Here is a 26,394-nt window from a genome sequence, read left to right on the forward strand (position 1 = left end):
GGGGTTGTTCGCGCCAGTTCACGTGAACGTCAGGCCCCCAAGGGGTGAAGCCTCGGCCGCGTCAGGCCCCTGCAGCCAGGACGCTCCTTTCCTGGTGCAGTTTAGGGTGAAGAGTCAGAGCGGTTCAGGGTGGAGAAGGGGGCATCGTTCCTGTCCTTACCTCCTGGAACTGCTCCGCCGTGCAGCCCCCGGCTCCCGCGATGGCCTCGCTCCCTTCGGAAATCACTGGCTTGTGGAAGCGTTGACGTCATAGTCCCTAAAGCAGTGCTTTCCAACCCTGGCTGCATGTTGCAGTCTCTTGGGGGAGTCCGGGGCGCGCTACGGACTAACTAAATCGGGATCTCTAGGGGCGGGGTGTGGGCATCGCTGTTTTTAAAGCTCCCCGGGTGACCCCAGTGTGCAGCCGCTGTTGTGAACCACTGCCTTGAACGACTCGCCAGCCCTAGAGCTGGAACACCCTCCCAGGTAATAGTGCTCAAGCCCGTGCCCGTTTGGGGGCTGGTCTCTGGAAGTTGTGATACTCTTTGTGGAACATTATGAAATATATTTGACCTTCTCTCTGTAACTAGCACGTGACTTTCATTTGGTCCTTTCCTTCTCCCCCAATAATATGCTAGCTAACACTTACTGAGTGCTTGAAGCATTTTGTGTGTTAAGTGCTCTATGTGTACTTCAGTCCTCACGAGGACCCCATGAGATGGGTCTTATATTACAGTCCTGCATATTTACAAGCGAGGACACAGAGGCAAAGAAGGCTTCAGTCGCCTGCCCAGGATTACACAGCTGGCACTTGAACCCAGGTGCCCTGGCTCTGGGGTCTGCGCTCCTGCCTCCTGCCTCTCAGTCCACGGAGAGAAAGCCAAGCACTGATTCATTCAGTAGGCATTAACAGAGCCTCTACAGTGTGCCAGGCCCTTACTCATACTTTCATCGTCGTGAACTAGGGGTGGCGTAACAGATAACAGCCCTGTGTAATGCTGTCAGAAAAAAAATGACTTAAAATCAATTTCAAAATAATTATTCTTGGTTGATGTCCTCTAACACCAATTCTTCTATATCTAGCAACTTTAAACAGCAAGTTAACTATCTAATTGAATGTACTTTGTTTTACTTTCTTTGAGATGCCCTCTTTGACCCATGGATTATTTAGAAGCGTGTTGTTTAATTTCCAAGTGTTTAGCGATTTCCTTGTTTTTCTGTTAGTGGCTTCCACTTTGAATTCATCGTGATCAGAGAACACACTCTGTATAAATTTCACTTCTTTTAAGATTGTTGGTTACTTTATGGCCTAAGATATAGTCTATCTTATTGAATGTTCCATGGGTGCTTGGAAAATACGTGTATCATGCTATTGTTTGGTGGAGTATTCTATATATGTCAGTTAGATCCTGTTGCTTGACTGTATTGTCCACATCTTCTATACCCCTTTGTTTTTTCTTCTGTATCCTTTATGATTTTATGTCTAGTAGTTCTATTAGTTGCTGACAAGGGGATTGAAGTCTCCAACTATAATTGTGGAATTGTCTGTTTCTCCTTTCAGCTTTATTGCTTTTTGCTCTATGTATTTTGAGGCTCTGTTGTTTGGTGCATATGTATTTAGGATCATTATGTCTTCCTGGTGGATTGATCGCTTTATCATTTTATAATGTCCCTCTTTGTCTCTAGGAATTTTCTTTGCTCTAAAGTCTACTTTATCTTATACAACCACTTCTGTTTTATTAATGTTTGCATGGTACATCTTTCTCCACCCTTTTTCTTTCAGTTTATCCATGACATTTGTCAAATTTGAAGTGAGTTTCTTGTAAACAGCTGGAGTTGTGTTACGTTTTTATTAATCGACTCTGCCAATCTCCTTTTTAAAATTGGTATATTTAGGCCATTTAGACTTGAGGTAATTATGATGTGTTAAAGTTTGTCTCCCAAGTTAACAGTTTACATAACCAGGGTACATTTTCTTTTAGAGATCTCACCAAGAGATGAAATTAACAACAGCTGTCAGTGGGTACTTGACCAAGGGATCTTTGTTTATTTGCATGATTTTATGGCCAAAGTAAAAGTTCGATGTCATCCTCTTGAAAAGTTTTCTAAGCTAAATTTATTGAGATCACACTTAATTGCACGGGGTTTTAGCAGCTCAGCTAAACTCAGCTAATGCCCATTTGTTCGTGTGTTTGGTGGACCCAGAACTTCTGAGGACTTTTTAGTCTCATCTGGGGACTCCCTGTGCGCAGCTCCTTGCTGAGGTCAGGTGGCCGTCTGCTCTGGCATGTGCCCTGTGTGTCATAGGAGGATGTCAGTACTACTGCAGTCGTGGTGGCTGGCAGTGTTTGCATCTGCTCGTGGTGACCAGCATGGTGTATCTTCGTGTCTGCACGCCCTTCTCAGTTGCTCTCACTCCATTATTACTGCTGCATTGCAAACTATCCTAGAATTTAGTGGCTTTTGATCCCCATTTTCACATGCTGACAGATTCTGTGGGTCCAGAGTTCAGAAAGGAGCCAGTGGGGACGACTGTCCCTGTTCCAACTTGTCTGGGGCCACGTCTGGTAAGGCGGGAAGGTTGGAGTGACTCGACCCTTGGGAGACAATCACCCAACGTACCTTCCCTTGCAAATCTGGAAGCTGTGCTGTGGTGACATGAGCACCAGGACGGTCCCTGGAGCTAGGCAACCCTGGGGTAGTTGACCTCTTACGTGGTGGTCTGGGCTCCACGAGAAAACGTTCCAGCAAACAAAGTAGCAGCTACGTCACTCTGCAGTCTTCTCTTGGACAAAGTAGCCACAAGCCCACTCAGATTCGAGGGGATGGGGCCCTCCCTTGATGGGAACCTTGTCAGATAATTTGGGGGTCATGACATACTTGAGAAAAAAATATTCATGGAGTACTGCCACCTAGATGGGTTAAGTGGTGTCTGTTCTTTTACATTCTCTAAGTTAAAAAAAAAATTTCTATTAAACTATCATTTGAAAACTGCATAGCCAGACAGACCACCTTGTTTTGATATGCTGTGGAATTACTTTATGCTTGACTAGTAGGTCAGTTTCAGGCTATTTGAGTAAGGTTGCTGTAGGAATTCTCTAGAGGTTCATAACCCTAAGATGGGTTTCGCCGGGTTTATTGTGATTTCACAGATGCAGTGAGTCATGTGCTATTTGTTGTTGTGTGTCCTGTGCAATTGGAGAACCTGAAGCTTTGCGAATTGACTTTGCCCAAAGTCACAGAGCAAGTTCATCGTCGACTGGAATTAAATTCAGTGTCTCTTTCTCCTGGGGCAGTGTCTGTGTAAGAACGTCCCTGGCTCCTTCATCTAAGGTGTCCCTTTATGACGTGCCACCTCATGGGGTGGCGGACACATGGCTGGGCGTTCTGAGCAGATTGTTTTACTAAATGGGATGTTCCTGTTGGGTGACTGACTTCACAGCTCCCAGCGGTCGGTGTTACATTGTTTCCTACTGTGCTCTTCACCCCAGAGGAGAAGCACCTTCTCTTCCTCACAGTGTGCGTTTCCCTGGTGATCAAGCTGCAGCGTGTGTCCACGTCTCTTTCTAAGGATGGGGAAGAAAGTGTGGCGTAAGATTCATTCTTCTAAAAGAAAGCTCATCTCAACGGGGTTTTCTTCACAACCCGTTATGGTGACTAGGACATACTTTTTTACAGCTTAGGATCGAGGTTGTTATATTTTAGCTATGATGATTGTCAAAAAGTAAAAGAAAATCCACAGACCAGGATCCAAGCAAAACCAATAACCTGTGTGGTGGTGGCTGCTCCGACCTTGGTGTGACTCACAGGTGTGGGAGACTGGGGACCCGCCTGGCTGCTCTCCCAGCCTTAGGACTGTCCGAAGCTTTCTGCGTGGACACGTCCACCTCCTCTCCGTCACTCAGCCCCCACGTCTCCTGGACAGAGCTAGGGGCTTCTCACCGCGCCCCCCGCTCCACCGCAGACCACAGCGCTCTCCAGGCAGGCCCAGGCCTTATTCATCTCAATGGCTCTCGTCTGTTACCGTGATGGAAGGTGCGTATCAAGGGACCGTGGAGTGAAGGAGCGACTGGATTGATGGTTCACAGGAGCATAACCTATCACTCACCAGCCTCTTGCCTTTCCTTCTGCCCTTGTGGCCCCAGGGTGTTTGCAAGAAATGATTCATTATTCACATTTCATTTAAAATACGGCTAAAGTTTGGGCCATAGCTCCAAACTTTCTCATGTTATGAAGGAGATGTTCAAATAGAAGAAAAAGAGAAGAGGATTGGGGTCCGAAAAGTGCTTTCTTTCCGTGTTAGTTTTCCAGGCTGTTGTGGCCTCAGTTCCTCTCCCTTTCTGTGACCCTGGTAGCGGCGGGGGTCACAGGCCAAGCCGTGCTCTGGGGCCTGCTCCGTGGGCCTCTGATCACGGCCCCCTCCCAACAAGCTCCATCGATTCAGAACATTATTATTTATTGCAACGGCTACTTCTGATGTGTCCTGTCTAATGTTGGTACCAGTTTGGGGTAAACCAGTGGTTCCCCAATTTAATAGGTCTGGTAGGGGCGGCCCAAGAATCTGCCTTTTTTCTAAGGCTGACCAGTTCCTACCAGCAAAGACAATTGCAGGTGGACCAGTGTCTGTTGTGGTAGAAAATGGTGACCTGTATGCCAGGCCTTCTGATTCTTTTACTCTTCAGCTTGCTGTGGTTGATCTGTCTTGGGGCAGTTCCACAGTAACATACATGCTTTCCCCCAGATATCCAGTGGTTCAGTGTTAACAGCCTATCTGTAAAGCTAAAATGAATTCTTACCACTGACTAATTGGATAAGTTAGCCAAATAAAATAAATGCTTACAGGAGGTCCAACTTAGGATATTCCTTGAAGCACAAAGCAGTCGACATGGATGCTTTGACCTTTCCCTGTGATTCGATTTTTAAGACCAGGAAGCAAGAGCTCGGTGCCGTGAACTATCTTGTTTAAAGTGTTGTGAAGTGAGTGTGAAGCCAGGGTTGGACCGGGGTCTCTGGCTTAGGTGCTGCCAAGCACGGCGACGGTCAGGACAGCTCGGGGCCTGGACGTGTCCGCAGCGGGAAGGAGGCTGCTCTAATTGTGTTGATGAGGGAATGGGTGTAGGCGCGCGACGGTGCAGGGTGGTGCTAACCAGGGTGGGGGGTGTAGTCAGGTAAAGGGTTGTGGTATCTGATAACTGCAGGTCAGTGATTTGAAAATTCCAGTTGATATTATACATTAGAAATGGGTTTCTCAAGCAACGGGTAAAAAAATTCTGTTGCGATATTGCTAAGAAACTACCTTGACTCAGATTTTATATATGCTAGTTTGTATATCACCAGGCCTTTTACCAGAATATCAAGAATCCTGGTCTCATACAGATGGCCAAAAGGCACACGAAAAGAGCTGAACGTCGCTAATGATTAGAGAAATGCAAATCAAATCTACAATGAGGTACCACCTCACACCAGTCAGAATGGCCATCATCAAAAAGTCTACAAATAATAAATGCTGGAGAAGGTGTGGAGAAAAGGGAACCCTCCTACACTGTTGGTGGGAATGTAAATTGGTGCAGCCACTATGGAAAAACAGTATGAAGGTTCCTTAAAAAACTAAAACTAGAACTATCATATGACCCAGCAATCCCACTACCGGGCAATATACCCTGAGGAAACCATAATTCAAAAAGACACACGCACCCCAGTGTTCACTGCAGCACTATTTACAATAGCCAGGACATGGAAGCAACCTAAGTGTCCATCGAAAGATGAATGGATAAAGAAGATGTGGTACATATATACAATGGAATATTACTCAGCCATAAAAAAGAATGAAATAATGCCATTTGCAGCAACATGGATGGATCTAGAGATGCTCATACTAAGTAAATCAGACAGAGAAAAAGACAAATATCATATGATACCACTTATATGTGGAATCTAAAAAATGATACAAATGAACTTATTTACAAAACAGAAATAGAACCACAGACATAGAAAACAAACTTACAGTTACCAAAGGTTGGAAAGGAAGGGAGGGATAAATTAGGAGCTTGGGATGAACATATACACACTACTATATGTAAAATAGATAACCAACAAGGACCTACTGTAGAGCACAGGGAACTATACTCAATATTTTATAATAACGTATAATGGAAAAAAATCTGAAGAAGAATATATGTGTGTGTATATATATATGTATGTATAACTGAATCACTTAGCTGTACACCCAAAACTATCACAACATTGTAAATCAACTAGACTCCAATAAAAAAGTAAAATTAAAAAAAAAAAAAGAATCCCTGTCTCTGGGTCCACAGTGACTTAAAAGAACGAGTTATTGGATCCAGCCTCCAGGCATATTTGATGCCATTGTATTGATACACATAGCACAGCAAGAGGAGGGCTTGCCCAAGCCCGGACCCATCTGACTGAGAGCAGTGATGCCGTCAAAGACGAATGGGGCAAAGGGGCAGGATGTCCCAGTATTGATAATGACATCGTTATCGTTATTACCACTGCTGACATCACTGAGTGCTTCCTGGGTACCAGGCACGTTTCCACGTGTTAATTTATTTAATCTTCACAACATCCGTATAAAGAAATAGGGCTGTATTTTTATTGATCCCGTTTCTTAAAGATGAGGAAAGTGCTATCAAAGACTCAGTCCATAATACGTTATCTCAATCTTCAAAAGTGAGTCTTGAGACTGACTTTTCTGATATACTTTGGACAGTTATTATCTTTCTGAAGTATCTTTATTGATGTTTTTCTGTTCTCAAAAGTCAATCTCGAAAAGAAAGACTTGTAAACAACCTTTAGATGGTGAGGTTGATTGACCTTTAAGAGCTTGAGCATGACAGGCTCTTGGGACCTCCGCTCTCCCGTCTGTAAGAGGACGTGGTAAAGGGCGGACCCTCCGGAAGCCTCCTTCGAATCGAGGTGATATTTGCGGACACGGTCGGAGCAGCCACGAGCAGGCACAGCTGTTTGGGCTGCGTGGCCCCTGCTTCGGGGTGAGCTGGACCCAGTAGTCGCGTACACACAGCTCACGGTCACCAGAGAAACGGCGAGGTCACACACGTGCCCTGCTCTCGGACCCTTAACCCCTGCGCATTGCTGCCGCTGCATCTTGAGTTGCTGCCTTTCCCACATCCTGGACGTGCCATCGGCAGCTGGTGGGAAGCGTGATAACGGCGTCCGACTTCCTGTCCCCGGGTGGAGCCTTGAGACCCCCTGCCTGGTCCCCGCTCCAGGCCCCTCAGACTCTGCTCGGTCCGGCGGCGTCGCTCTGTGTGGCTTCCACGTTGGTTCCCTAGAGGAAGGAGAGGGCTGCATCCCCTGAGACCCCGTCCCCGCAGAGTGAGAGCTCGGGTGGAGAGGACGCGGTGGGCTTGCGGTCTGTCCTGCCAGCGTGGAAGCCTGGCCTCCCCGGGAGCCCGCTTTTCCACGAAACCTAAACGTCCTCAGGAGCCTTTTCCCGTGACTCTGCTGTCCCTTCCGACCTCGGCCCCCGAGCCGCGGATGCTCACTTGGCCCGATTTCTCCCCCTCCGATCCTGCATTGCCTTCGGCTCGCCCCGCACCGTCGGCCGGACCCCGGTGAGTCCCCTCGGCCACTGTCTACGCGGTGCCGACCCCCTGGCCCTGCACGTGTGTCCTGCAGAGCCGGCCTGGGTCCGCATGGTCCGGTCTGCCTTTCCTTGCTCTGCTCCTCCTGCTGCCGGGGACAGTCCCCTCGTGCACGTGCCCAGTCTGGGCTCACGGGGGCCCCCTGCGCCCTCGTGCCCGGCTCTGGGCCCCTCTGGCCCTGCCCTATGCCGCCCCGGCTCTCCACCGGCCCGGCCCGCCCTGCAGCCTGTGTCGCCCCTAACCCCCACTCTCAGCCTGGCCTTCCTCCTGCTGCACGAGAAACTGGACGTTCGTCCTCGTGCTTCTCTGAGCTCCTCGTCCCACCCCTGCGTGGTCCGCACCCCGCTGGCCTCCTGCCCTGTGCTGGGGGGGAGGTTGCCTCCTCTCTGTCCCAGACCTGGTCCTTCCCTGGGTGGGATCCCACCCCTCCTTCCATCCGTGTATCCTCGTGATCTGTTTCTGTTTGCTTCTTCCTCTCAGCGCGTGACGGGCTTGCTCTTCTACTTTTCAAGTCCTTCATGAAGCACTTGAAGGACTTTCCAACCCTCTGAGTTCCTCTGGCTGCCATTGTGCTGGAGCCATCCCTTCTTACCCAGCACCTCCCCACCCCGCCCGCCTTCTGTGCCGCAGAAACGGACCTCTGGCCCCCGTGGAGCTCAGCTGTGGGGGGCACAGGAGGGTGGACACCCGCAGGTAACGGGCGGCGTCGGCACTAGAACGGGGCACGTGGAAGAGGGGACCGAGGGGGACGGGAGACAGCCTCCTGGAAGAGGTGCATCTGGGTCGAGACCTACAAGGGCGGAAGGATCCGGTGGTGCCCAGCCTGGGGAGGCATCCCAGGCAGAGGCGGAGGAAAGGGCAAAGGTCCTGGCGCAGGAAGGAACTTGACAACGTCCAGGAGACAGACGCAGGATGCTTTCCTCCCTTAGCTCACTCCTGCTACACGACCTCTCACCCTCTTTCAGATTTGCCCCAGACCCTGTCGCTTCTGGGAACGTCATGGCCGGTGCCACCGTTGGGCCGCTTGCCATCCAAGTGGGCTTGCCCCATCCTCATCTTACTTGACCTTGACGCAGCAGCGGGCGCTGAGCTGCCCTGGCCCACCGTGAGCTCCCTGCCGCCCCGTCCCGCGCCTGACCTGGCAGCCTCGCTGCTGGCTACGCAGCACCTGCCTCCGGGACCCCTCTTCTCACTCTCCACACTTCTGCAGCCCCCCAGACGCTGGGGCATCTCACCCTGTCTGCAGAGCTTCAGACACGAGCTCCTCAAGTCAGCATTTCAGACTTTAACTCATAGGCCTCGCCTCACCTGCAGCTCACTCCCCTCGCCTGCCCTGTCACCTCTAACCGGTTCTCTCCAGCCTTTGCCACTTGCCCTCCTCTGGCTGGCGCGCTGTCTCAGCTTCCTGCTGAGTCACGGGGCTTCTTCCTTCAGTGCTCTGATCTCACCCCCTGTCCTCCATCCACACCGCCGTCAGGCGATGGCACTAACGCCACTTCGCCTCTCCCCTGGGCTCGGGGGCGGGGGGGGTTGCTCCCTAGGAGGCCCTGGCGGCCAGCGCGCCGTGTCCTGCCGTACCATCCAGCTCCACCTCCTGCACCTGCCTCTTGTGCCCCAGCCTGGCTGAACTGCTGCAAGTTTGCCAAACATAACAAGTTGGTTTTGTTTGTTCGGTACCTTTGTTATCTTTCCGTGGAATGTTCTCTCTGATTTTGTAGTCTTGGCAAACGCCCAGTCTCCAGTTCTGGTGAAATATCATCTGTCAGCCTGTCCGCACCCTCAGCGGGTGGAGACGCCCTCCTTTCTCTCGGGTGCTTAGCATGTTATGCGTGCCTCTTTGGTTTACCTGTCTGCCTTCTCTCTAGAATGTGAATTCTGAGAGCACAGTGATTTTCTTTTTTAATCTTTATTTTTGGCTGCGTTGGGTCTTCGCTGCTGCATGTGGTCTTTCTCTAGTTGCGGCGAGCGGGGGCTACTCTTCGTTGCGGCGCGCGGGCTTCTCATTGCGGTGGCTTCTCTTGTTGTGGAACACGGGCTCTAGGCACGCGGGCTTCAGTAGTTGCGGCACGCGGGCTCGGTAGTTGTGGCGCACGGGCTTAGTTGCTCCGTGGCGTGTGGGATCTTCCCGGACCAGGGCTCGAACTCGTGTCCCCTGCCTTGGCAGGCGGATTCCTAACCACTGTGCCACCAGGGAAGTCCCCACAGTGATTTTTCTTTTTTAATCACAACCCTCTTTATTTCTCTGATGGAGAACACAGTCCATGGTGAATGATACCCATAAGGAAAATCAATAAGGATAAAAATAACCACGTCATGTGACTGTGAATTGTGCGTGGCTGGTGGTTCACCTGGCGAGGAGCCCAGCCCACTGCTGCGCTGGGATCATAACACGTCTTCGCTTCCCACTTAGTATCAGGTGCAGGATTGTCTTCATGCAGTTGATATGTAGCTTTGTGGGGAAAAGATGGCTCTGAAAAGAAAAGTCGACTGGCAGTATCAGTGATGAAGTAAGGAGGGACCCTCAGTAAGTGAGGTTCTTAGAAATTCTTGATGCATTAAGAACGAAGTGTTGGAGCCCGTGCTCCACGACCAGAGAAGCCACCGCGATGAGCAGCCCGCGCACCGCAAAGAAGAGGAGCCCCCGCTCGCCGCAACTTAGAGAAAGCCCGCGCTCAGCAACGAAGACCCAACGTAGCCAAAAATAAATAAAATAATTTTTTTTTAAAAAAAAAAGAACCAGGTGTTGAGTCTGTCTGCATGGATCTACAGCATGAACAAATGCAATAAATAGGAATAAAAAAGGGGATTCATGAATTGTTTCAGCAAGGACATCAGTCGGTGCAGCCGTTTCTTATCCAAAGAAATGTTTAATGAAATTAATGGTGATGAACCTGAGTGAGGACGAGTACAGAAGCGGCTGTGAGCTGATGCCCTGTGACGCAGGAGAAACAAGGTGCGTGCGGGCGCCCCGTAACCTGGCAGAGGAGGAAACCTGTAAAGTGGTTACTTTTTACTGTCTCTGTGGGGAGAATTATTTACACTGTAGTCTCTGAGCGTCTGGGGATTCACGGCAGACTTGCGCAAATGTCAAATGTCTGCTACTTTCCCTAAGAAAACAGAGCTGACAACAGATGGCACTGTGATGATGTCTTGTTATTCCACGTGGCCTGAGAGGGAGACCTTTCATCGAAGTGGAATTCTCTAGATAACTGAAGCACCACAATAGTAGAAAATTACCGTTGTGAAATAAAATCGTTCTCAGGTACGTCCCAGTTTCCCTCTCTGAACAGACTAAGGAGATTAGGCTCCTACAGTGATGTCTTCAAAGGCAGGTTACGTGGGTGGAGTATTTCTTTTTTCTTTATATTAGATGATCCCAGACATTTCTGTTAAATTAAATTAAAACAGTAACATTCTGTCTCCCCACTGCTGTTAGTAGAAGGTGACCTGTCACTACTTAACTACTGTCAGCATTTCTGCCTGTTACACCTTTTCTTTCCGCATATACTCTCCTTTTTCTGGAAGTAATTTTTTTTTCATGAAAATCCCCCCCTTTTCAAAATCTACTGCTTTTAGTGTGTTGTAGACTCTGAACTCAGATGATGGTTATTTAGCAGCTGTTAGAGCTATGTGTAAAAGAAAAAGCTCCGGGCTTCCCTGGTGGCGCAGTGGTTGAGAGTCCGCCTGCCGATGCAGGGGACACGGGTTCATGCCCTGGTCCGGGAAGGTCCCACATGCCGCGGAGCAACTAAGCCCGTGAGCCATGGCCGCTGGGCCTGCGCGTCCGGAGCCTGTGCTCCGCAACGGGAGAGGCCACAACAGTGAGAGGCCCGCATACCGCAAAAAAAAAAAAAAAAAAAAAAAAAAAAAAAAAAAAAAAAAAAAAAAAGAAAAAGCTCCAAGGGGGCTTGTAAGGGTTATGCGAGGGTAAAGGAGCTATGAACCGTGGGTTTAGCACAGGCCTTATGGTGTTTGTCTGACTTCTCAGACGCTGCTGGTCACGTGCTCGCTCCTTCCTTTGTTCTGAGGGGTTCGTGCTGGGTACGGGAGGCGACCTCGAGGGAGGAGACAGCGTCCCTGGGTCTCGGTGTGCTTGTCTGTAAAATGAGAGGCCGGACTTGACCATGTCCGGGGGCACACGTGTCACGGGCCAGGAGAGCAGCTCCACACACAGCTGTTTAAGCTCTCAGATCCGCGTGTCTAGAGGAGCAAGCGATCACTTAGGGTTGAGAAAGTCTGGGAATCTTCCCAGGGGAGGAGGGTCCTGTTGAGAAGGGGGTGGGGGTGGGGCACCAGTAGGGACCTATGTCTTGAGAAAGTGTCAGGCCTTTTCACAGGACAGCAGTTATTGTGGTAAAATACACATAACGTAAAATGCACCACTTTAAGCTTTTTTTTTTTTTTTTTTGGCCACTCTGTGCAGCTTATGGGATCTTAATTCCTCAACCAAGGATTGAAGCCGCGCCCTCCACAGTGAGCGCACGGAGTCCTAACCACTGGACCACCAGGGAATTCCCTATTTTAACCATTTTTAGCTGTACAGTTCACTGGCATTAAGTACACTCACACTGTGTGTAACTGTCATCCCCACGCATTTCTAGAATTTTTTCATATGTCAGACTGAAACTCCGTGCCCATTGAACACTAACTCCCCTCCCCCTGCCCCAGCCTCTGGTGAGCTCCTGTCTACTGCCTGTCTCTGTGAATTTGACTGCTTTAGACTCCTCGTACGAGGGAGGGGGGGTGTCATACAGTCTCCGTCCTTTTCTGTCTAGCCGACTCCACTTAGCTCGTGTTTTCGGGTGCATCCGTGCTGTAGCATGTGTCTGAATGTCGTTCCTTTTTAAGGCTGAGTAATATTCCATTGCACGTATAGACCACGCATCCAGTCACCTGTTCACGGAGGTTTGAGTTGTTGCCACGTCTGGCTGTGTGAACGATGCTGCCGTGAACATGTGTGTACAAGTGTCTGTTCAAGTCTCTGTTTTCAGCTCTTTTGGGTGCACACCCAGAAGTGGAATGGCTGGCTCCGATTATAATTCTGTGTTTAACTTTTGAGGGAACTGCCAGGCTCTTTTCCACAGCTGCACCATTTTACACTCCCACCAGCGTCGCACTTTCGGTTCCAATTTCTCCAGGGCGAAGAGTACTTGTATATGCTCGACGTAAACCCAGTTTCACGTGAGGCAGGGGCAGGACCTACAATTAGGACAGGAGTTCGGAGCCAGATGAGGGAGGGTTTGAAGGCTTGGCTGTAGTATTGGTGCTTTGCTATCTGGGCTGTGGGAAGCGGGGGGGCTTCTGAGCTGGGGCAGAGCAGGGGTAGAGTGATAGTATAGGAAGCTAAGGGCCTCAGGGTATGTGCAGGATAGACCGGGCCCTGGAAGTGGGGCAGGGGTGTCAGAGGCGGCAGGTATCCAGCTGGGGGACCTGAGCCCCATGCAGGAAGGTAGGAAAGGCAGGGATGAAAGTGGAGAAACCTCTGGGCTCAGCAGTGCGGCACTGGCCACAGCCATGTCCACTCGTCCTGAGTGAGGGCGGGGACGTGAGGGCGGGGACCTTTGCCATCATGATTTCTGAGGTCCTTACGTGGAAGGCAGGACGGAGGGGGTCGCGTCCGCATCTGGTAAGCTCCTCGCCTACTGAAGGAGCAGACGTTTGCAGCGGACCGGGGAGCTGTATCTTGGGTTCCTGGAGGTGTCCCCGTCTAGATGTTGGGCCTGGCCCCTGGAGGAGAGCAGGACAAGCACGGGTCTGCCTGCGCGGGGAGTAGAAACAGCAAACTCACGGGGAGCTCGGCACCTAGTGGCAGAAAGAGGGAAAAGGCGTTCGGCTCAGCTCTAAGCCAGCTGCAGAGTCCTTATTTTAATCTGTAATTTGCATGGTGGATAAGAATGATACCGCCCTAGAAAATACGACGAGGGGGGTATTCGCGTGGCCAACGTGCTTTGCCTTTGCCACCGTGCATGCAGCTCGTTGGCTGAAAACCCGATCCTGACGCGCTGCTTCCCTTCCTCTTCCCTCAGAGGGAGGCTGTCTTGAGTTTCCACCCCTGAAGGTTTCCAGGAGGCACGGGCTTTGTTTAGGTGCTGTCCTTATGTCACAAGGAGACTGGGGTGGGGGCACGTACCTGTGGGTGTGGTGGACGGGGGCTGGGGCTGGGCTTTGGTGGACACAGCCTGCAAGTGAGCTTTCAGGAACTTATTTAAAAAGGATGGGATTGGGCTTCCCTGGTGGCGCAGTGGTTGAGAGTCCGCCTGCCGATGCAGGGGACACGGGTTCGTGCCCTGGTCCGGGAGGATCCCACGTGCCGCGGAGCGGCTGGGCCCGTGAGCCATGGCCGCTGGGCCTGCGCGTCCGGAGCCTGTGCTCCGCAACGGGAGAGGCCACGACAGTGAGAGGCCCGCATACCGCAAAAAAAAAAAAAAATAAAATAAAAAGGATGGGATTAAGGGATCTAAGATCAGGTTTATAAGACATAATGAATTGAATTAAGCAGAGTAGGGGGAAATATGCTAAAAAGTTGATGTAATAGCTGTTTCAAGGCACAGGATGCAGGTGACGCCGACAAAGAAGCTGGAGTTGTGGGTGAGGTCAGCCTGGCCCGCTGGCTCCTGGTAGCCCCGGAGGGGTGGGGGGAGGGTGGGTCCGGGAACCAGGCACGCAGGCCGCTCCTGTCCCCCGGGATGCTGGTGCCACCCCCCACAGGCATGGTTGTAGGAATCACTATTAATGAGAACTGCTACGTTCTCTGGTTCTTTATAAATGGACGCCCATCTCTTGAGACAGGTGCATACCTGCATCTTCAAATCTGTGGATTTAGATTTTTAAAAGTTAATGATTCTGGGCTTCCCTGGTGGCGCAGTGGTTGAGAATCCGCCTGCCGATGCGGGGGACACGGGTTCGTGCCCCGGTCCGGGAAGATCCCACATGCCGCGGAGCGGCTGGGCCCGTGAGCCATGGCCGCTGAGCCTGCGCGTCCGGAGCCTGTGCTCCGCAGCGGGAGAGGCCACGGCAGTGAGAGGCCCGCGTACCGCAACCAAAAGTTAATGATTCTGATTCTGGTGCTGAGAAAGAAGCTGACTCCGATTCTGAGAAGCCATCCCGGCCCGCACACGAGTCATCTGCAGGTTCAGCTGTCGCAGCCTCGCGCCGGGTTGCCGTGGAGAGCAGGGGTGCTTCCGGCCCCGGGTCCCAGCTGTGTTTCCGTCCAGCAGAGACGCTGTTCACTGAGCCGACCGCTTCCTGACTCAGCCCCGCCTCACCCGGGCCCCTGGGAGCTGGCGGCTGCGCAGCCGCTCTGGGCAGCAGAGGTGGGAGGAGCCCGTGCCCTCTGCCAGGACCAGTTGCCCGAAAGGGTGAACAGGCTTCGAAGGGAACCACTTCACGTTTTCAGAGACGTGCTCCGAGCCTCGTGAGAAGTGCCCCTCCCTTCCCCCGTGAGTGGTCCCCGTGGGGATGCTGGCACCCCGTCCCAGCAGGAGCTCGGCACACCTTCTCGCAGCTTCCCCGACCTGCGCTGGGGAGCCCAGGGGGCTTCAGGAGGGAGCTCCGCGCCATCCTCGTAGCCCTGTGCCCAGGTCCTCGAGTCCCCGAGCTGCCGGCGTCGGGCTGTGCGTGTGAACCTCTGGGCGGTGGGAGGTGAGACCCCCCTGGAAGATTCGCGGTCCAGGCTCCTCTCTGCGGCCGTGGAGGGAGATCAGAGAGGCCGCAGAGCCGGGGGTGTGGGGTGACCAGCTCCTGAAAGGCGAAGAACAGAGGCTTTTGTGCAGCAGACCTGTGGTCCCCACAGAAGTGGGGGGCGGTGAGGACAAAAAGAGAAGGGCTCGGAGAGGCCTGGAGGATGCCTTCTGTGGAGTCGCCTTTGTAGCTACTCAGAGCCCAGGGTGCGTCCCAGACAAAGTAGGGGCCCAGAGGAAGGGAGGACGAGGAAGAGAAAACCTGGCCAGTCAAGAGAAGAGAGACGAGGACGCTTCTCTGGTGACTTGTCGAACGGGCTGGGTTTTTCTGCCGGTAGGAAAACACCCACAAGTCCAGTGACACGGGGAGGTGTGGAACTTAGGTCCCAGGGGATGGTTGGCTCGCGAGGCGGGGAAGTTCCGTCTGGTCAGGCCTGCGGAACCTCATCCCATGGTTGAGCGAAATGCTGGGTCACATGGTCCGTCCAGCAATGAGACGGTGGAGTTCCAGTGACGGTGACGGTTGGGGGGGCCCGTCGTCGCCCCAAGTAGTCTGGCTCTGTGGCGCTGGCTGTGCTGCCTCCCAGGGGGGAAGTTACGTAAGATGTGCACCTGCCGCTGTGCTGGTGCTGTACATGCCGTCTGCTTTAGTGCTTCCAGAAGGTTCCATGGGGCCACGTGACCCGTGGGACCGGCCCGGGTGGCTCCCAGTGTCCCGAATGGACCACCGTGGTCACTTCATCTGAAATGGCTGTCGTTTCTCAGAGATGAGAAACTTAAATTAAAATTAAATATAATTTTAATTTAAATTAAAATATAATAAATTAAATAGAATGTTAAATTAAATATAATATTAAATTAAATATAATAAAAATAAAATTAAATTCTTCTTAAATTAAATATAATATAATTAAATATAATAATATTAAATATAATATTAAAGTATGTATCTTATCATATTGCAGAAATGTAGATAAATAGCAGAAAAGAAAAAACACATAACCCTGCTCCACAGCACAGCCGGTCTTATTTTGACGTATTTCCTTACAGTCCTTTTTTTTTTTTTTTTTTTTTGCGGTAAACGGGCCTCTCACTGTTGTGGCCTCTCCCGTTGCGGAGCACAGGCTCCGGACGCGCAGGCTCAGCGGCCACGGCTCACGGGCCCAGCCGCTCCGCGGCACGTGGGATCTTCCCGGACCGGGGCACGAACCCGTGTCCCCTGCATCGGCAGGCGGATTCTCAACCACTGCGCCACCAGGGAAGCCCTACAGTCCTTTTTCAAATGCCTCTGAATAGTATAAATGCAGCTTTGTATCCAACGTTCCAAACTTTTTGCCGTGTGTTTTGTTGAGGTCTTCATAACCGAGTTTTAAATTGATGGTATTTTCATTTCTTTTGCGATTTAAGTGGGAGCATTTTGAGTTTTCTAATAAGTATTAGGTGTGGAGATTTAATCTTCATTTTTTTAAGTAAGGCATTTTGTGCTAGCTCTTGGCTATCAAAAACACTCAGCAGCCACGGTTAATTTTAGAACTGTCTCTCCTCGTGTCTGTTAACAGGGATCTACCGCACAGAAAAGGATAAAGGCACTTTGTACGAGCTCACGTTCAGAGGGGACCACAAGCACGAGTTCAGACGCCTTGTCTTGTTCCGACCGTTTGGCCCCATCATGAAGGTGAAGGAGGAGGAGCTGAACATGGCTGGCACGCTGGTCAATGTCATCGTCCCACTGGCCAGGAGGGTGGACAAGTTCCGGCAGTTCATGCAGAATTTCAGGTGGGCCTGTCGGCACGTGTGTGTGAAACGCTGATGGCGCATCCCGTCCCTCCCTGGTCCCTGCCCGGCTCGAAGGCCCCTGTCTCTCCCTGTTCTACTCTGTTTTCCTCCTGTAAAGTTTATCGTTGATTCTGCCTTTCCCTCAAGCAATTAGAAAACTGCCAGATAAGCACATTTACCTTCTGAAGCGAAGGTTAGGAGGACTGGGTTTTCATCAGGATCTGTAGGTTCACGCCTGCTGGGTTCCATTCTGACTGCAGTTGGGGCTCAGGTTGGGGGACCACGAGGCTGTGCTGTCCCCTCACTGGACTGGGCCCCTCCCAGCCTCCGAAAGGCCGGCACCCGTGTGGCCGTGGACCTGTGTGCTCGGCTGCAGCCTGGCTTCCTTTGGTGTCCTGCCCTGGCAGCGGCTGGAATGCATTCAGTCAGAGGCTTTTTTATTTTAACCTGGGTCTCCTCAGAGATTACATGTAAACTTATGCCGAGAAGTCTCCCAGCACTCATTTTTGTAGCTACTCAAGAAGATTTAAGCGGGTTTTATGTTCCGATGTGGTGTGTAGTTTTTACACGTGTCTTCAAGCTCCTGATGGCGCCGTGTCGGATCTTACACTCTTGTGGACGACGCTCACGCTGCTTGAGGCCAATCGGCTAGCTGACTTAGCCTGCTTATTTTAAAGATAGAACGTCGTGTGTGCCTAATGATAAATATTGGAAGATCAAACTTATTTTTAATCTTTTATCATTAAATTCACTTTATTAAAAGCCAGTAAGGCTCAGTATAAGGGTGTAGTTGCTACTTCTCAAAATTCTGGATAATGAACACGTTTGAAGAGTAACCCGTTTCCGGCCAGGCTTCAGAGATGGGAGTAAATGAAGCCCAGCACTTACGTATCTGGGTCCCTTTCTGTCTTGTAACCTCAGTCTGAATGTGTCCTTCAAGCAAAGGTGACAGCTCCTCTCAAGATGGCCCTTCCCTCAAGATGGTCTCATTCCAGCTTCCAGAACCTTCTCCACTAGCATGTTCAGGCCTGGAGATGATAACAGCTCTGCAGTCACTAGGAGGGGATGTTGCTCTCATCCCCGTGTCCTCCTTACACCCTATCATTAAGCTTTGTAAATAGGTCCTTAATACATCTTCTCCAACTAAAAAGAGTAACCCTTTTCTAGCTACATTTTAAGGCCAGAACCCAAGAGTCTTTGGGGTCCCTCTGGCCTGGTCTTCTGCGAGTTCAGAATCCTTCGGCTGCACTCCTGATACGACTGTGTGTGTGTGTGGTGTGTGCACGTGCGTGCCAGGGCGGGCCGCAGCTCCGGGTAGAAAGCTCCGCTGTTACTTGCACCTGAAGTCTGCCTCCCTGTAATTTCTACCCAGTGGGTCTAGTTGTGGCCTTTGAAGCAATGGCTGCCTTTGTCTTCTCCGGGTTTGGGAGCTGGGTCTTCAGCTTGATGTCCTGCGGAGCTGGCTGGGCCGATCTTCCCACACCCACACACCCCCAGTTTGGAGAACACCCCGGCGCACGATCCCACAACTGTCTGCAGCACCCCTCTGGCTCCGGCACTTTAAGTGTCTGTGTGGCTCTGGCTCCCTTCAGCCCCCCTGGGTGCATCTGTGTCCCTCTCTGCCTTCTCTTCGGACCGGCCGAGTGCACTGGCCGGTGAAGCATCCATCCCGGGAGGACGGACCCAGGGCTGGGTACCAGGCCTGAAGGCAAACCCTGACTCCCAGTGCGTGTTCCCAGGACAAGTTTCTAGAAAGTTCCCTCGGCCAGGAAACTGCCTGGAGCCTGGGGCAGGGCCCTGAGGTTGGCTTCAGCGCACAGGCCCGTCGCTGGAGAGCTGAGCTGGGCGCGGCGGTGCCCCTGCCGGAGGGCTGTCTGCTCAGGGGACAGCCGAGTCCTCCTTGCAGGACTCCGGAGCCTGGAAGAAGGATTCTCTTGGGTGCATATGACTAATAATTATGACTGATTATTGCCTTAGTGTCACGAGGATGGCAAGTAATTAACAGTAGGAATAAAATTGGAAGGGAAATACTGTTGAAAAAAGTAAAACCTTTACAAGTCTCCAAAGTGGAAGTGGTGAAATGAATGTCATTCCAGTTAATGTTTTAAAAACGAAAACCCAGGGGTCCTTTCTCTTGCCTGTCCCGGTTCAGATGCCCACTGTAGCACGTGGGCAGGAGAGGGTGGTCGGGGAGACTGGTTCACTGGGGACAAGGGGGCCCCGTGTGTGCACCGGACACTGGACCAGATGGAGAGAAGATTCTCTCCAGAATCAGATGGAGATTCTTCTCTTCATGGAGAGAAGAATCTTAGTCCCACAGAGATAGAAATAGAGACCAGGACAGTGGGCGAAGAAAGGCTTCCCAGATGGAAGGCGCTGGAGCAGAGGCTGACAGGGGGGCCTGCTCCGTGGACCAGGGCCTTCCGAGCACGCCGAGGTCTCTGAAAAATTGGGATGATAGAGGGTACTCAAGCCTGGGGTATTTAATTCCGGGTCACAACTTGGTAAAGGTGGCATTTCAAGTTGGCCAGCGGAGAATGGATTGTTCAGAGCGTGGCTTTAAGACAACTAACCAAACAGCAGAAAAGATTTAATTCTGACTTCACACCAAAACCGGAAGTAAACTCTGGTCAATTAAATATTTAAATGCCATTAAATTGACCATAAGAGTATTGGGAGAAAATATACGGGGCTAATTATTCAATATTTGATGTTGTCTTTGTGAAGTCCTTTCCATCCCAGGAATGGAAACTGTTAACTGTGGTTGGCACTGAATATGGAACTATGAGTGATTTTTATTTCCTTCTTTTGGATTCTCTCCGTTTTATACATTTTTGTATTGTTTTGTAAACTTTTATATAGTTAGCATTTTTTTATGTTTTCTTTAAAAATTCAACGAAATATATTGTTTTGCTTTTATAATTTAAACCTGACTTTTAAGTTTATAAAAGTGACGCGTGGCTATTACGAGATGTTTAAACAGTAGAACACAACCAGGAGTAAATTATTTAAAAATTCACTCTTGGCCCTGCTTCCCTAAATTAGCCATTTTTAACATTAACTGAACATTCTGGGCACCTTTCTTTGCACAGACAAAGATAGAAAATAACATGCTTGAAATGTAATTAAGCACGAGACATGCTATATGTTCTATTTTTAATTAAAGAATTAAATTTTACCTTACTTAAATTTATAGAAGAGAATCTGAAGTATAACAGAAGAAATTGCTGAACTTTGAGAAAATGTTTCTGTGCTATAAAAGATCCCTCTAAAATTAAAAAAGTGACTCTATAAACCAGAACAGATTGGAATCATTATGTATTTTTACCCCATATTTTAGTTTTAGACTACATTGGTTGAAAAATTATAATAAGAAGAGGAGAGCAGCACAGTTATATTTTCTTGCTCTCCTGGTCCCATCTCCCCATTTGCTCTATCATTTTTTTTCCTTTAAAGTAATTTTTTTTTAAACATTGTTATTAGAGTATAATTGCTTTACAATGGTGTGTTAGTTTCTGCTTTACAACAAAGTGAATCAGTTATACATATACATATGTTCCCATATCTCTTCCCTCTTGTGTCTCTCTCCCTCCCACCCTCCCTATCCCACCCCTCTAGGTGGTCACAAAGCACAGAGCTGATCTCCCTGTTGTACGCGGCTGCTTCCCACTAGCTATCTAATTTACATTTGGTAGTGTATATATGTCCCTGCCACTCTCTCACTTTGTCACAGTTTACCCTTCCTCCTCCCCATATCCTCAAGTCCATTCTCTAGTAGTCCTGTGTCTTTATTCCCGTCTTGCCACTGGGTTCTTCATGACCCTTTTTATTTTTTCTTAGATTCCATATATATGTGTTAGCATACGGTATTTGTTTTTCTCTTTCTTACTTACTTCACTCTGTATGACAGACTCTAGGTCCATCCACCTCACTACAAATAACTCAATTTCGTTTCTTTCTATGGCTGAGTAATATTCCATTGTGTATATATGCCACATCTTCTTTATCCATTCATCTGTTGATGGACACTTAGGTTGCTTCCATGTCCTGACTATTGTAAATAGAGCTGCAATGAACATTTTGGTACATGACTCTTTTTGAATTATGGTTTTCTCAGGGTATATGCCCAGTAGTGGGATTGCTGGGTCGTATGGTAGTTCTATTTTTAGTTTCAACATTGTGAAAATGACTCTACTACCCAAAGCAATCTACAGATTTAATGGAATCCTTATCAAACTACCACTGGCATTTTTCACAGAACTAGAGCAAAAAATTTCACAATTTTTATGGGAACACAAAAGAACCCGAATAACCAAAGCAATCTTGAGAATGAAAAATGGAGCTGGAGGAATCAGGCTCCCTGACTTCAGACTATACTACAAAGTTACAGTAATCAAGACAGTATGGTACTGGCATAAAAACAGAAATATAGATCCATGGAACAGGATAGAAGGCCCAGAGATAAACCCATGCACATATGGTCACCTTGTCTTTGATAAAGGAGGCAAGAATATACAGTGGAGAAAAGACAGCCTCTTCAATAAGTGGTGCTGGGAAAACTGGACAGGTACATGTAAAAGTATGAATCTAGAACACTCCCTAACACCATACATGAAAATAAACTCAAAATGGATTAAAGACCTAAATGTAAGGCCAGACACTATCAAACTCTTAGAGGAAAACATAGGCAGAACACTCTATGACATAAATCACTGCTCTATCATTTTTACCTCGTCAGGGTTTGCAGCCCTTACACTTTGCATTGTAACCACAGCTCCTGTGTGTTCAGTGGATTTAGTGCATTCCTCAGCTGTCCTCTGACAGTGGCTTCTTCATTCCTGAGGTTTGGGTTGTCTGGATTTCATGGTCAAGACATTTCTTCAAGAAGGGTCATGAGTGCTTGAGAATAGAATGTCTGCTTGTTATCAGCACAGTTTAAGGATGACGTGGCTGGGCTTAAAACTCTTGGATACACTTTCTTTCCTTAGGACCCTGTAGAGGTTCTTCTGCATCTGATGATACCATGGAGAAGCGTTAGGACAGCTTTATTTTGTCTCCCCTGAAAATGACGGGAGAATGCCTTCCTTTGTCGTGAATCATGATCACTTAATCAGGATACGTCTCACTCAGCTCAGTGCCTGTTCTCTCTCCTGTAATTCAGTTTCCTTGTTTGTTTTGTGGATTCTTTCATTTCAGGGAACTTTTTCTGGTGTTCTAATTTTGAGTACTTCTCCTGCTTTGGGTTTGATTTCTCTGCTTCTCAGACCCAGTTGTGCATTCCATAGGTTTTCTCCACTTACTAGCTTCTCTCTAGTTTTTAATGCATTAGTCTTTTATCTGCTTTCATGTAAGCCTTTCCTTTATGTGAGTAATTTGATTTCCAGATACATCTATTCTGTACCTTGCTGTTTCTAATTTACTTCTTCTGTTTCTTTTGGTTATCACGTTATTTTTCTGAGCACAGAATGTGCTTCTTAATCATAATCTGTTATTTTTATCGTTTCCTCTTTGAACTTTTTTTTATTGAATTCACATTTGTATTAAGAAAGTGTGAAACCATTTGTAAGATGTTTTCTTCAATTAGAGTTATAGTTTCTCTCAGACTAAGGTTTTCGTTCGCATTTTGAACACTGTTGCTGTCTGAACGCCCTCTCTTTCTTCCTTTAACTTTGCCGTTGTCCTTCAGATGTGGCTCTCTGCTCTTTGTCTTTGTCCCTCTTGTATGCGGCGTGCTTTCTAGCACTCTGACGTTGTAGTGGTGGGTTGTCCTTGGCTGTCCCCCACCCCGACTGAGGGCTGTGTCACACTCCCAGCTGTATTTCGTGTTCTCCTCACGTTCTTTGTGGTCTGGAAGAGCAGGTGAAGGAGGAGACAGCTCCGCTGGCCTTTGTGCACCTTTCTTAGAGGCTCCAGATTCCTGCAGCCCCTCCGGGCCTTGGGGCGGCCGTGTGGTGGTACCAGCCTCACTCTACCTGGTTGTGGGTGGACCTCTGTCCTAAAGGGTGGAGGGGGGATCCTTTGGCTCCCAGCAGGGGCCTCTGTTAAGGGCTGAGGCTAAAACGTCAGAGGGAATCGGCCCCTGTTCATTTTCCTCTCTCATCTTACCCACCGGTTGTTTTCAGCTCTTTCCACTCCCACAGGTAAAAATGGGGAAAAAAGATGAGGTTTTGGCCCTGTATTTGCTGGGTGGGCGGGGAGGGGCTCCTCCCCGGCTCCTCTTCCTGCTCTTACGAAGGATTTTGACTTAATGCGATGCCTTTTCCCCTCTGGTCGTGCCACACCTGCCTCTTTGCGGGGGTTAGTTCACCAAGCATCATTAGGATGGCCCTGCTTCCTTCGCCACTTCCCACGCGATGTAGAGGTACCAGATACCCCGCTGCGGCCATCCCTGCGTGGAGACCCCGCCACCGAGCCGGGGCCCCTGTCCCCCAGCCTTCTGCACACCTCCAGCCCCCTCTTCTGCAGCACTTGTGGAGCTGGAACCACGAGGCTATGGTGGACTCTTCCATTTCTTTCCTTGGCCTCCTCTTTGTGACGTTTATGGCAGATTGTATCTCTTTTTTTGGCCATTCGTCGGTGGCAAGGTTTTTGCCATTTTCCACTATTTTGGGTACATGGTTGCAATGATCACCACTTGAGGTTAGTTTATTTAAAACATTATTCTCCAAGTTCATCTCCTTTAAAATGTAAACAACCTTTGCTCTGACACCATTTGCCTGAGGACTTTTATAAGTCACTTCATACATCTGGGCTTTAGCATCTTCTATAACATCAAAGTACTGGTCCACATGAGTCCCTTTCACCTCTGATGCTGAGTGTTAGGTTTTTTCTTTCCCACCTCAGCATCAGTGTGCTAAGTATTCAGCTAGAGAAGACCCAAATGGCTAAGAATTATAACAAATTTTATAACAAATTATAACAGATTTATAACAAATTTCTTCTTGGACAGAAGAAATTGATGTAGAGCCTGGAATCCCCCAGAGAGAGCAGGCCTGGTCACAAGACACGAAGAGCCCTGGGGATGGCTGGATCTGAGAAATTGCTCACTTGGGGTGATGACCGGGCAGGGGGTGCCATCTGCAAGGACCAAGGACCAAGCTTTCCTGGTCCAGAACTGTGTCCGGGGTGGGGTGGACCCCCGTGACAAAGTTGATTTCCTGGTTTTATGGAGTTCATGGCCTAAGATATTTATTATGATTGCTCTTCTATTCTCATGATTATTAGAACCATCTCAACAAATCCTAAGAATTATTTGTGTTTATAAAAAATACAAATTCCATAAAACCATTTTTATAAAGGTCAGTGGACAAGGACTCAGTAACAGTGTGGAACAGGGGTGAAGTACACCTGGGCGCTGGGACTGAGGGAAGCAGTGCGACTTGTCAGAATCACCAGCTCTGAACCCCCTGGTCGGCAAGGGGGGGAGAGAAAAAGAAAGAAAAAGAAAGCCTAGTTTTCTTCAGCCTCAGTGGTTAATGAAAAGGAAGCTGCTGTTTGTTGGGTGAGAGAAGATTTTCCTAGCCCTAGACCCTAAGGGCCTTTATTTAAGAGGCCATGAACAAGAATGGGTGATGTTCTGGGATTTACAAGAAGTTAGGAGGTGAAGCACAGGGAGATCAGCTCGGTGCTCTGTGACCACCTAGAGGGGTAGGACAGGGAGGGTGGGGGGGAGACACAAGAGGGAGGGGATATGGGGATGTATGTGCATAAAAGTGGGGAAAAAAGATGAGGTTTTGGCCCTGTATTTGCTGGGTGGGCAGGGGGGGGTCTGGCTGTCAGTGCCCCTCGCCCCGGCTGATTCACTTTGTATGTATGTATGTATGTATGTGCTGATTCGCTTTGTTGTACAGCAGCAACTAACACAACATTGTAAAGCAATTAGACTCCAGTAAAGATGTTAAAAAAAAAAAAGAAGTTAGGAGGCTAAAGCTCCTCATAAGTTGTCCCCTCCCTGAGTGGCAGTGACACCAGGATGTGTCCTGAGGGAGATGTATGGACCCTCTGGTCAGTTGCTGTGGAGTTGCTCCGGGCTCCACTGTTGCTATGGAGATAAGATGGCTCTTTGCTCCAGCAGCCTCTTCCTCCCTTGCTCTCTGGTGGTCCTGATCTGTGGATGAGCCTCACAGGCTCCATGTGCCATTTCCCCTCCCAGGATGGCTTTACGCGTGGCCAGGAGTAGAGGGGGTGCCCCCAGGGGAACTTGCTTCAGATTCAGTCCCCTTTGCCCAGTGGTGTGTTGCCTTAAACCCACCTCCCCCTCCTCCTCCTCTCCTTTTTTTTTTTTTTTTGCGGTACGCGGACCTCTCACTGCTGTGGCCTCTCCCGTTGCGGAGCACAGGCTCTGGACGCGCAGGCGCAGCGGCCATGGCTCACGGGCCCAGCCGCTCCGCGGCACGTGGGATCTTCCCGGACCGGGGCACGAACCCGCGTCCCCTGCATCGGCAGGCGGGCTCTCAACCACTGCGCCACCAGGGAAGTCCCTCCTCTCTTTTTTAATCCCCTCATTCTGCCTTTCTTGAAACTATTCTCACCTTTGCTTTTTGGCTGCTCAGTTTCCCTTGGCATCTGGCTTATCAGTTTTAAGCTCATCTATTGTTGTATTGTGTACTTGGTTCGCAGTAGCAGGAGGAACCTCACGGTAACAAAACTATAGACGGTCTTAGTGTCTTTGTCTCTGAGCCTCTCCTAGAAAGAAAGGATTTTTATGGAAGTGATTTTTTGTGATTTTCAAAGATCTTTCCCAGTTCATTCCAAGTTTGCTTGATGTTTATTCTGACTCCTTCCAGCTCGACTGAGAACCCTTTTCCATGTTGCTGTGGGTCTTCTCAGACTTTGCTGGTTATTTCTGTTTTAATCTGTCCCTTTCTCCTTCCTCTGACACTTCTCTTGGTCCCTCCCTCGGCATTTATGACATTTAAAGGTAGTATCAGGGACATCTTTTACTTGAATTTTCTTCAGCAATTTTTAAAATCCTTTTCCTGCTTAGCGCCGTTGAGATGTTTTTGTGGACACTTCTGGATCTTTAAAAAAACAGTGACGGGCTTCCCTGGTGGCGCAGTGGTTGGGGGTCCGCCTGCCGATGCAGGGGACACGGGTTCGTGCCCCGGTCCGGGAAGATCCCACGTGCCGTGGAGCGGCTGGGCCCGTGAGCCATGGCCACTGGGCCTGCGCGTCCGGAGCCTGTGCTCCGCAAAGGGAGAGGCCACGGCAGTGAGAGGCCCGCGTACCGCAAAAAAAAAAAAACAGTGACCGTGGACTCTCTGAGACTGAAGTGGGGCTGCGGCGTGGGCTCAGCCGTCACGTGTGCGGTGGACCAGCGGAGCCCCCCGTGC

The 26,394-nt window shown here is 49.6% G+C and overlaps 1 protein-coding gene across 11 annotated transcripts in view; it reads left to right on the forward strand.

Moving 5' to 3' along the window:
• CSGALNACT1 (chondroitin sulfate N-acetylgalactosaminyltransferase 1) overlaps positions 1–26,394 on the forward strand; it is a 292,946-nt gene that overhangs the window by 233,054 nt on the left and 33,498 nt on the right. For all 11 annotated transcript variants that reach the window (XM_067022817.1, XM_067022821.1, XM_067022822.1 and 8 more), the window contains one exon: positions 16,846–17,062. In XM_067022817.1, coding sequence (XP_066878918.1) covers positions 16,846–17,062 — 217 coding nt within the window. The remainder of the gene's footprint in view (positions 1–16,845; positions 17,063–26,394) is intronic.

Source organism: Kogia breviceps, chromosome 20, assembly GCF_026419965.1.
Source record: "Kogia breviceps isolate mKogBre1 chromosome 20, mKogBre1 haplotype 1, whole genome shotgun sequence".
NCBI classification, from domain to species: Eukaryota; Metazoa; Chordata; class Mammalia; order Artiodactyla; family Physeteridae; genus Kogia; species Kogia breviceps.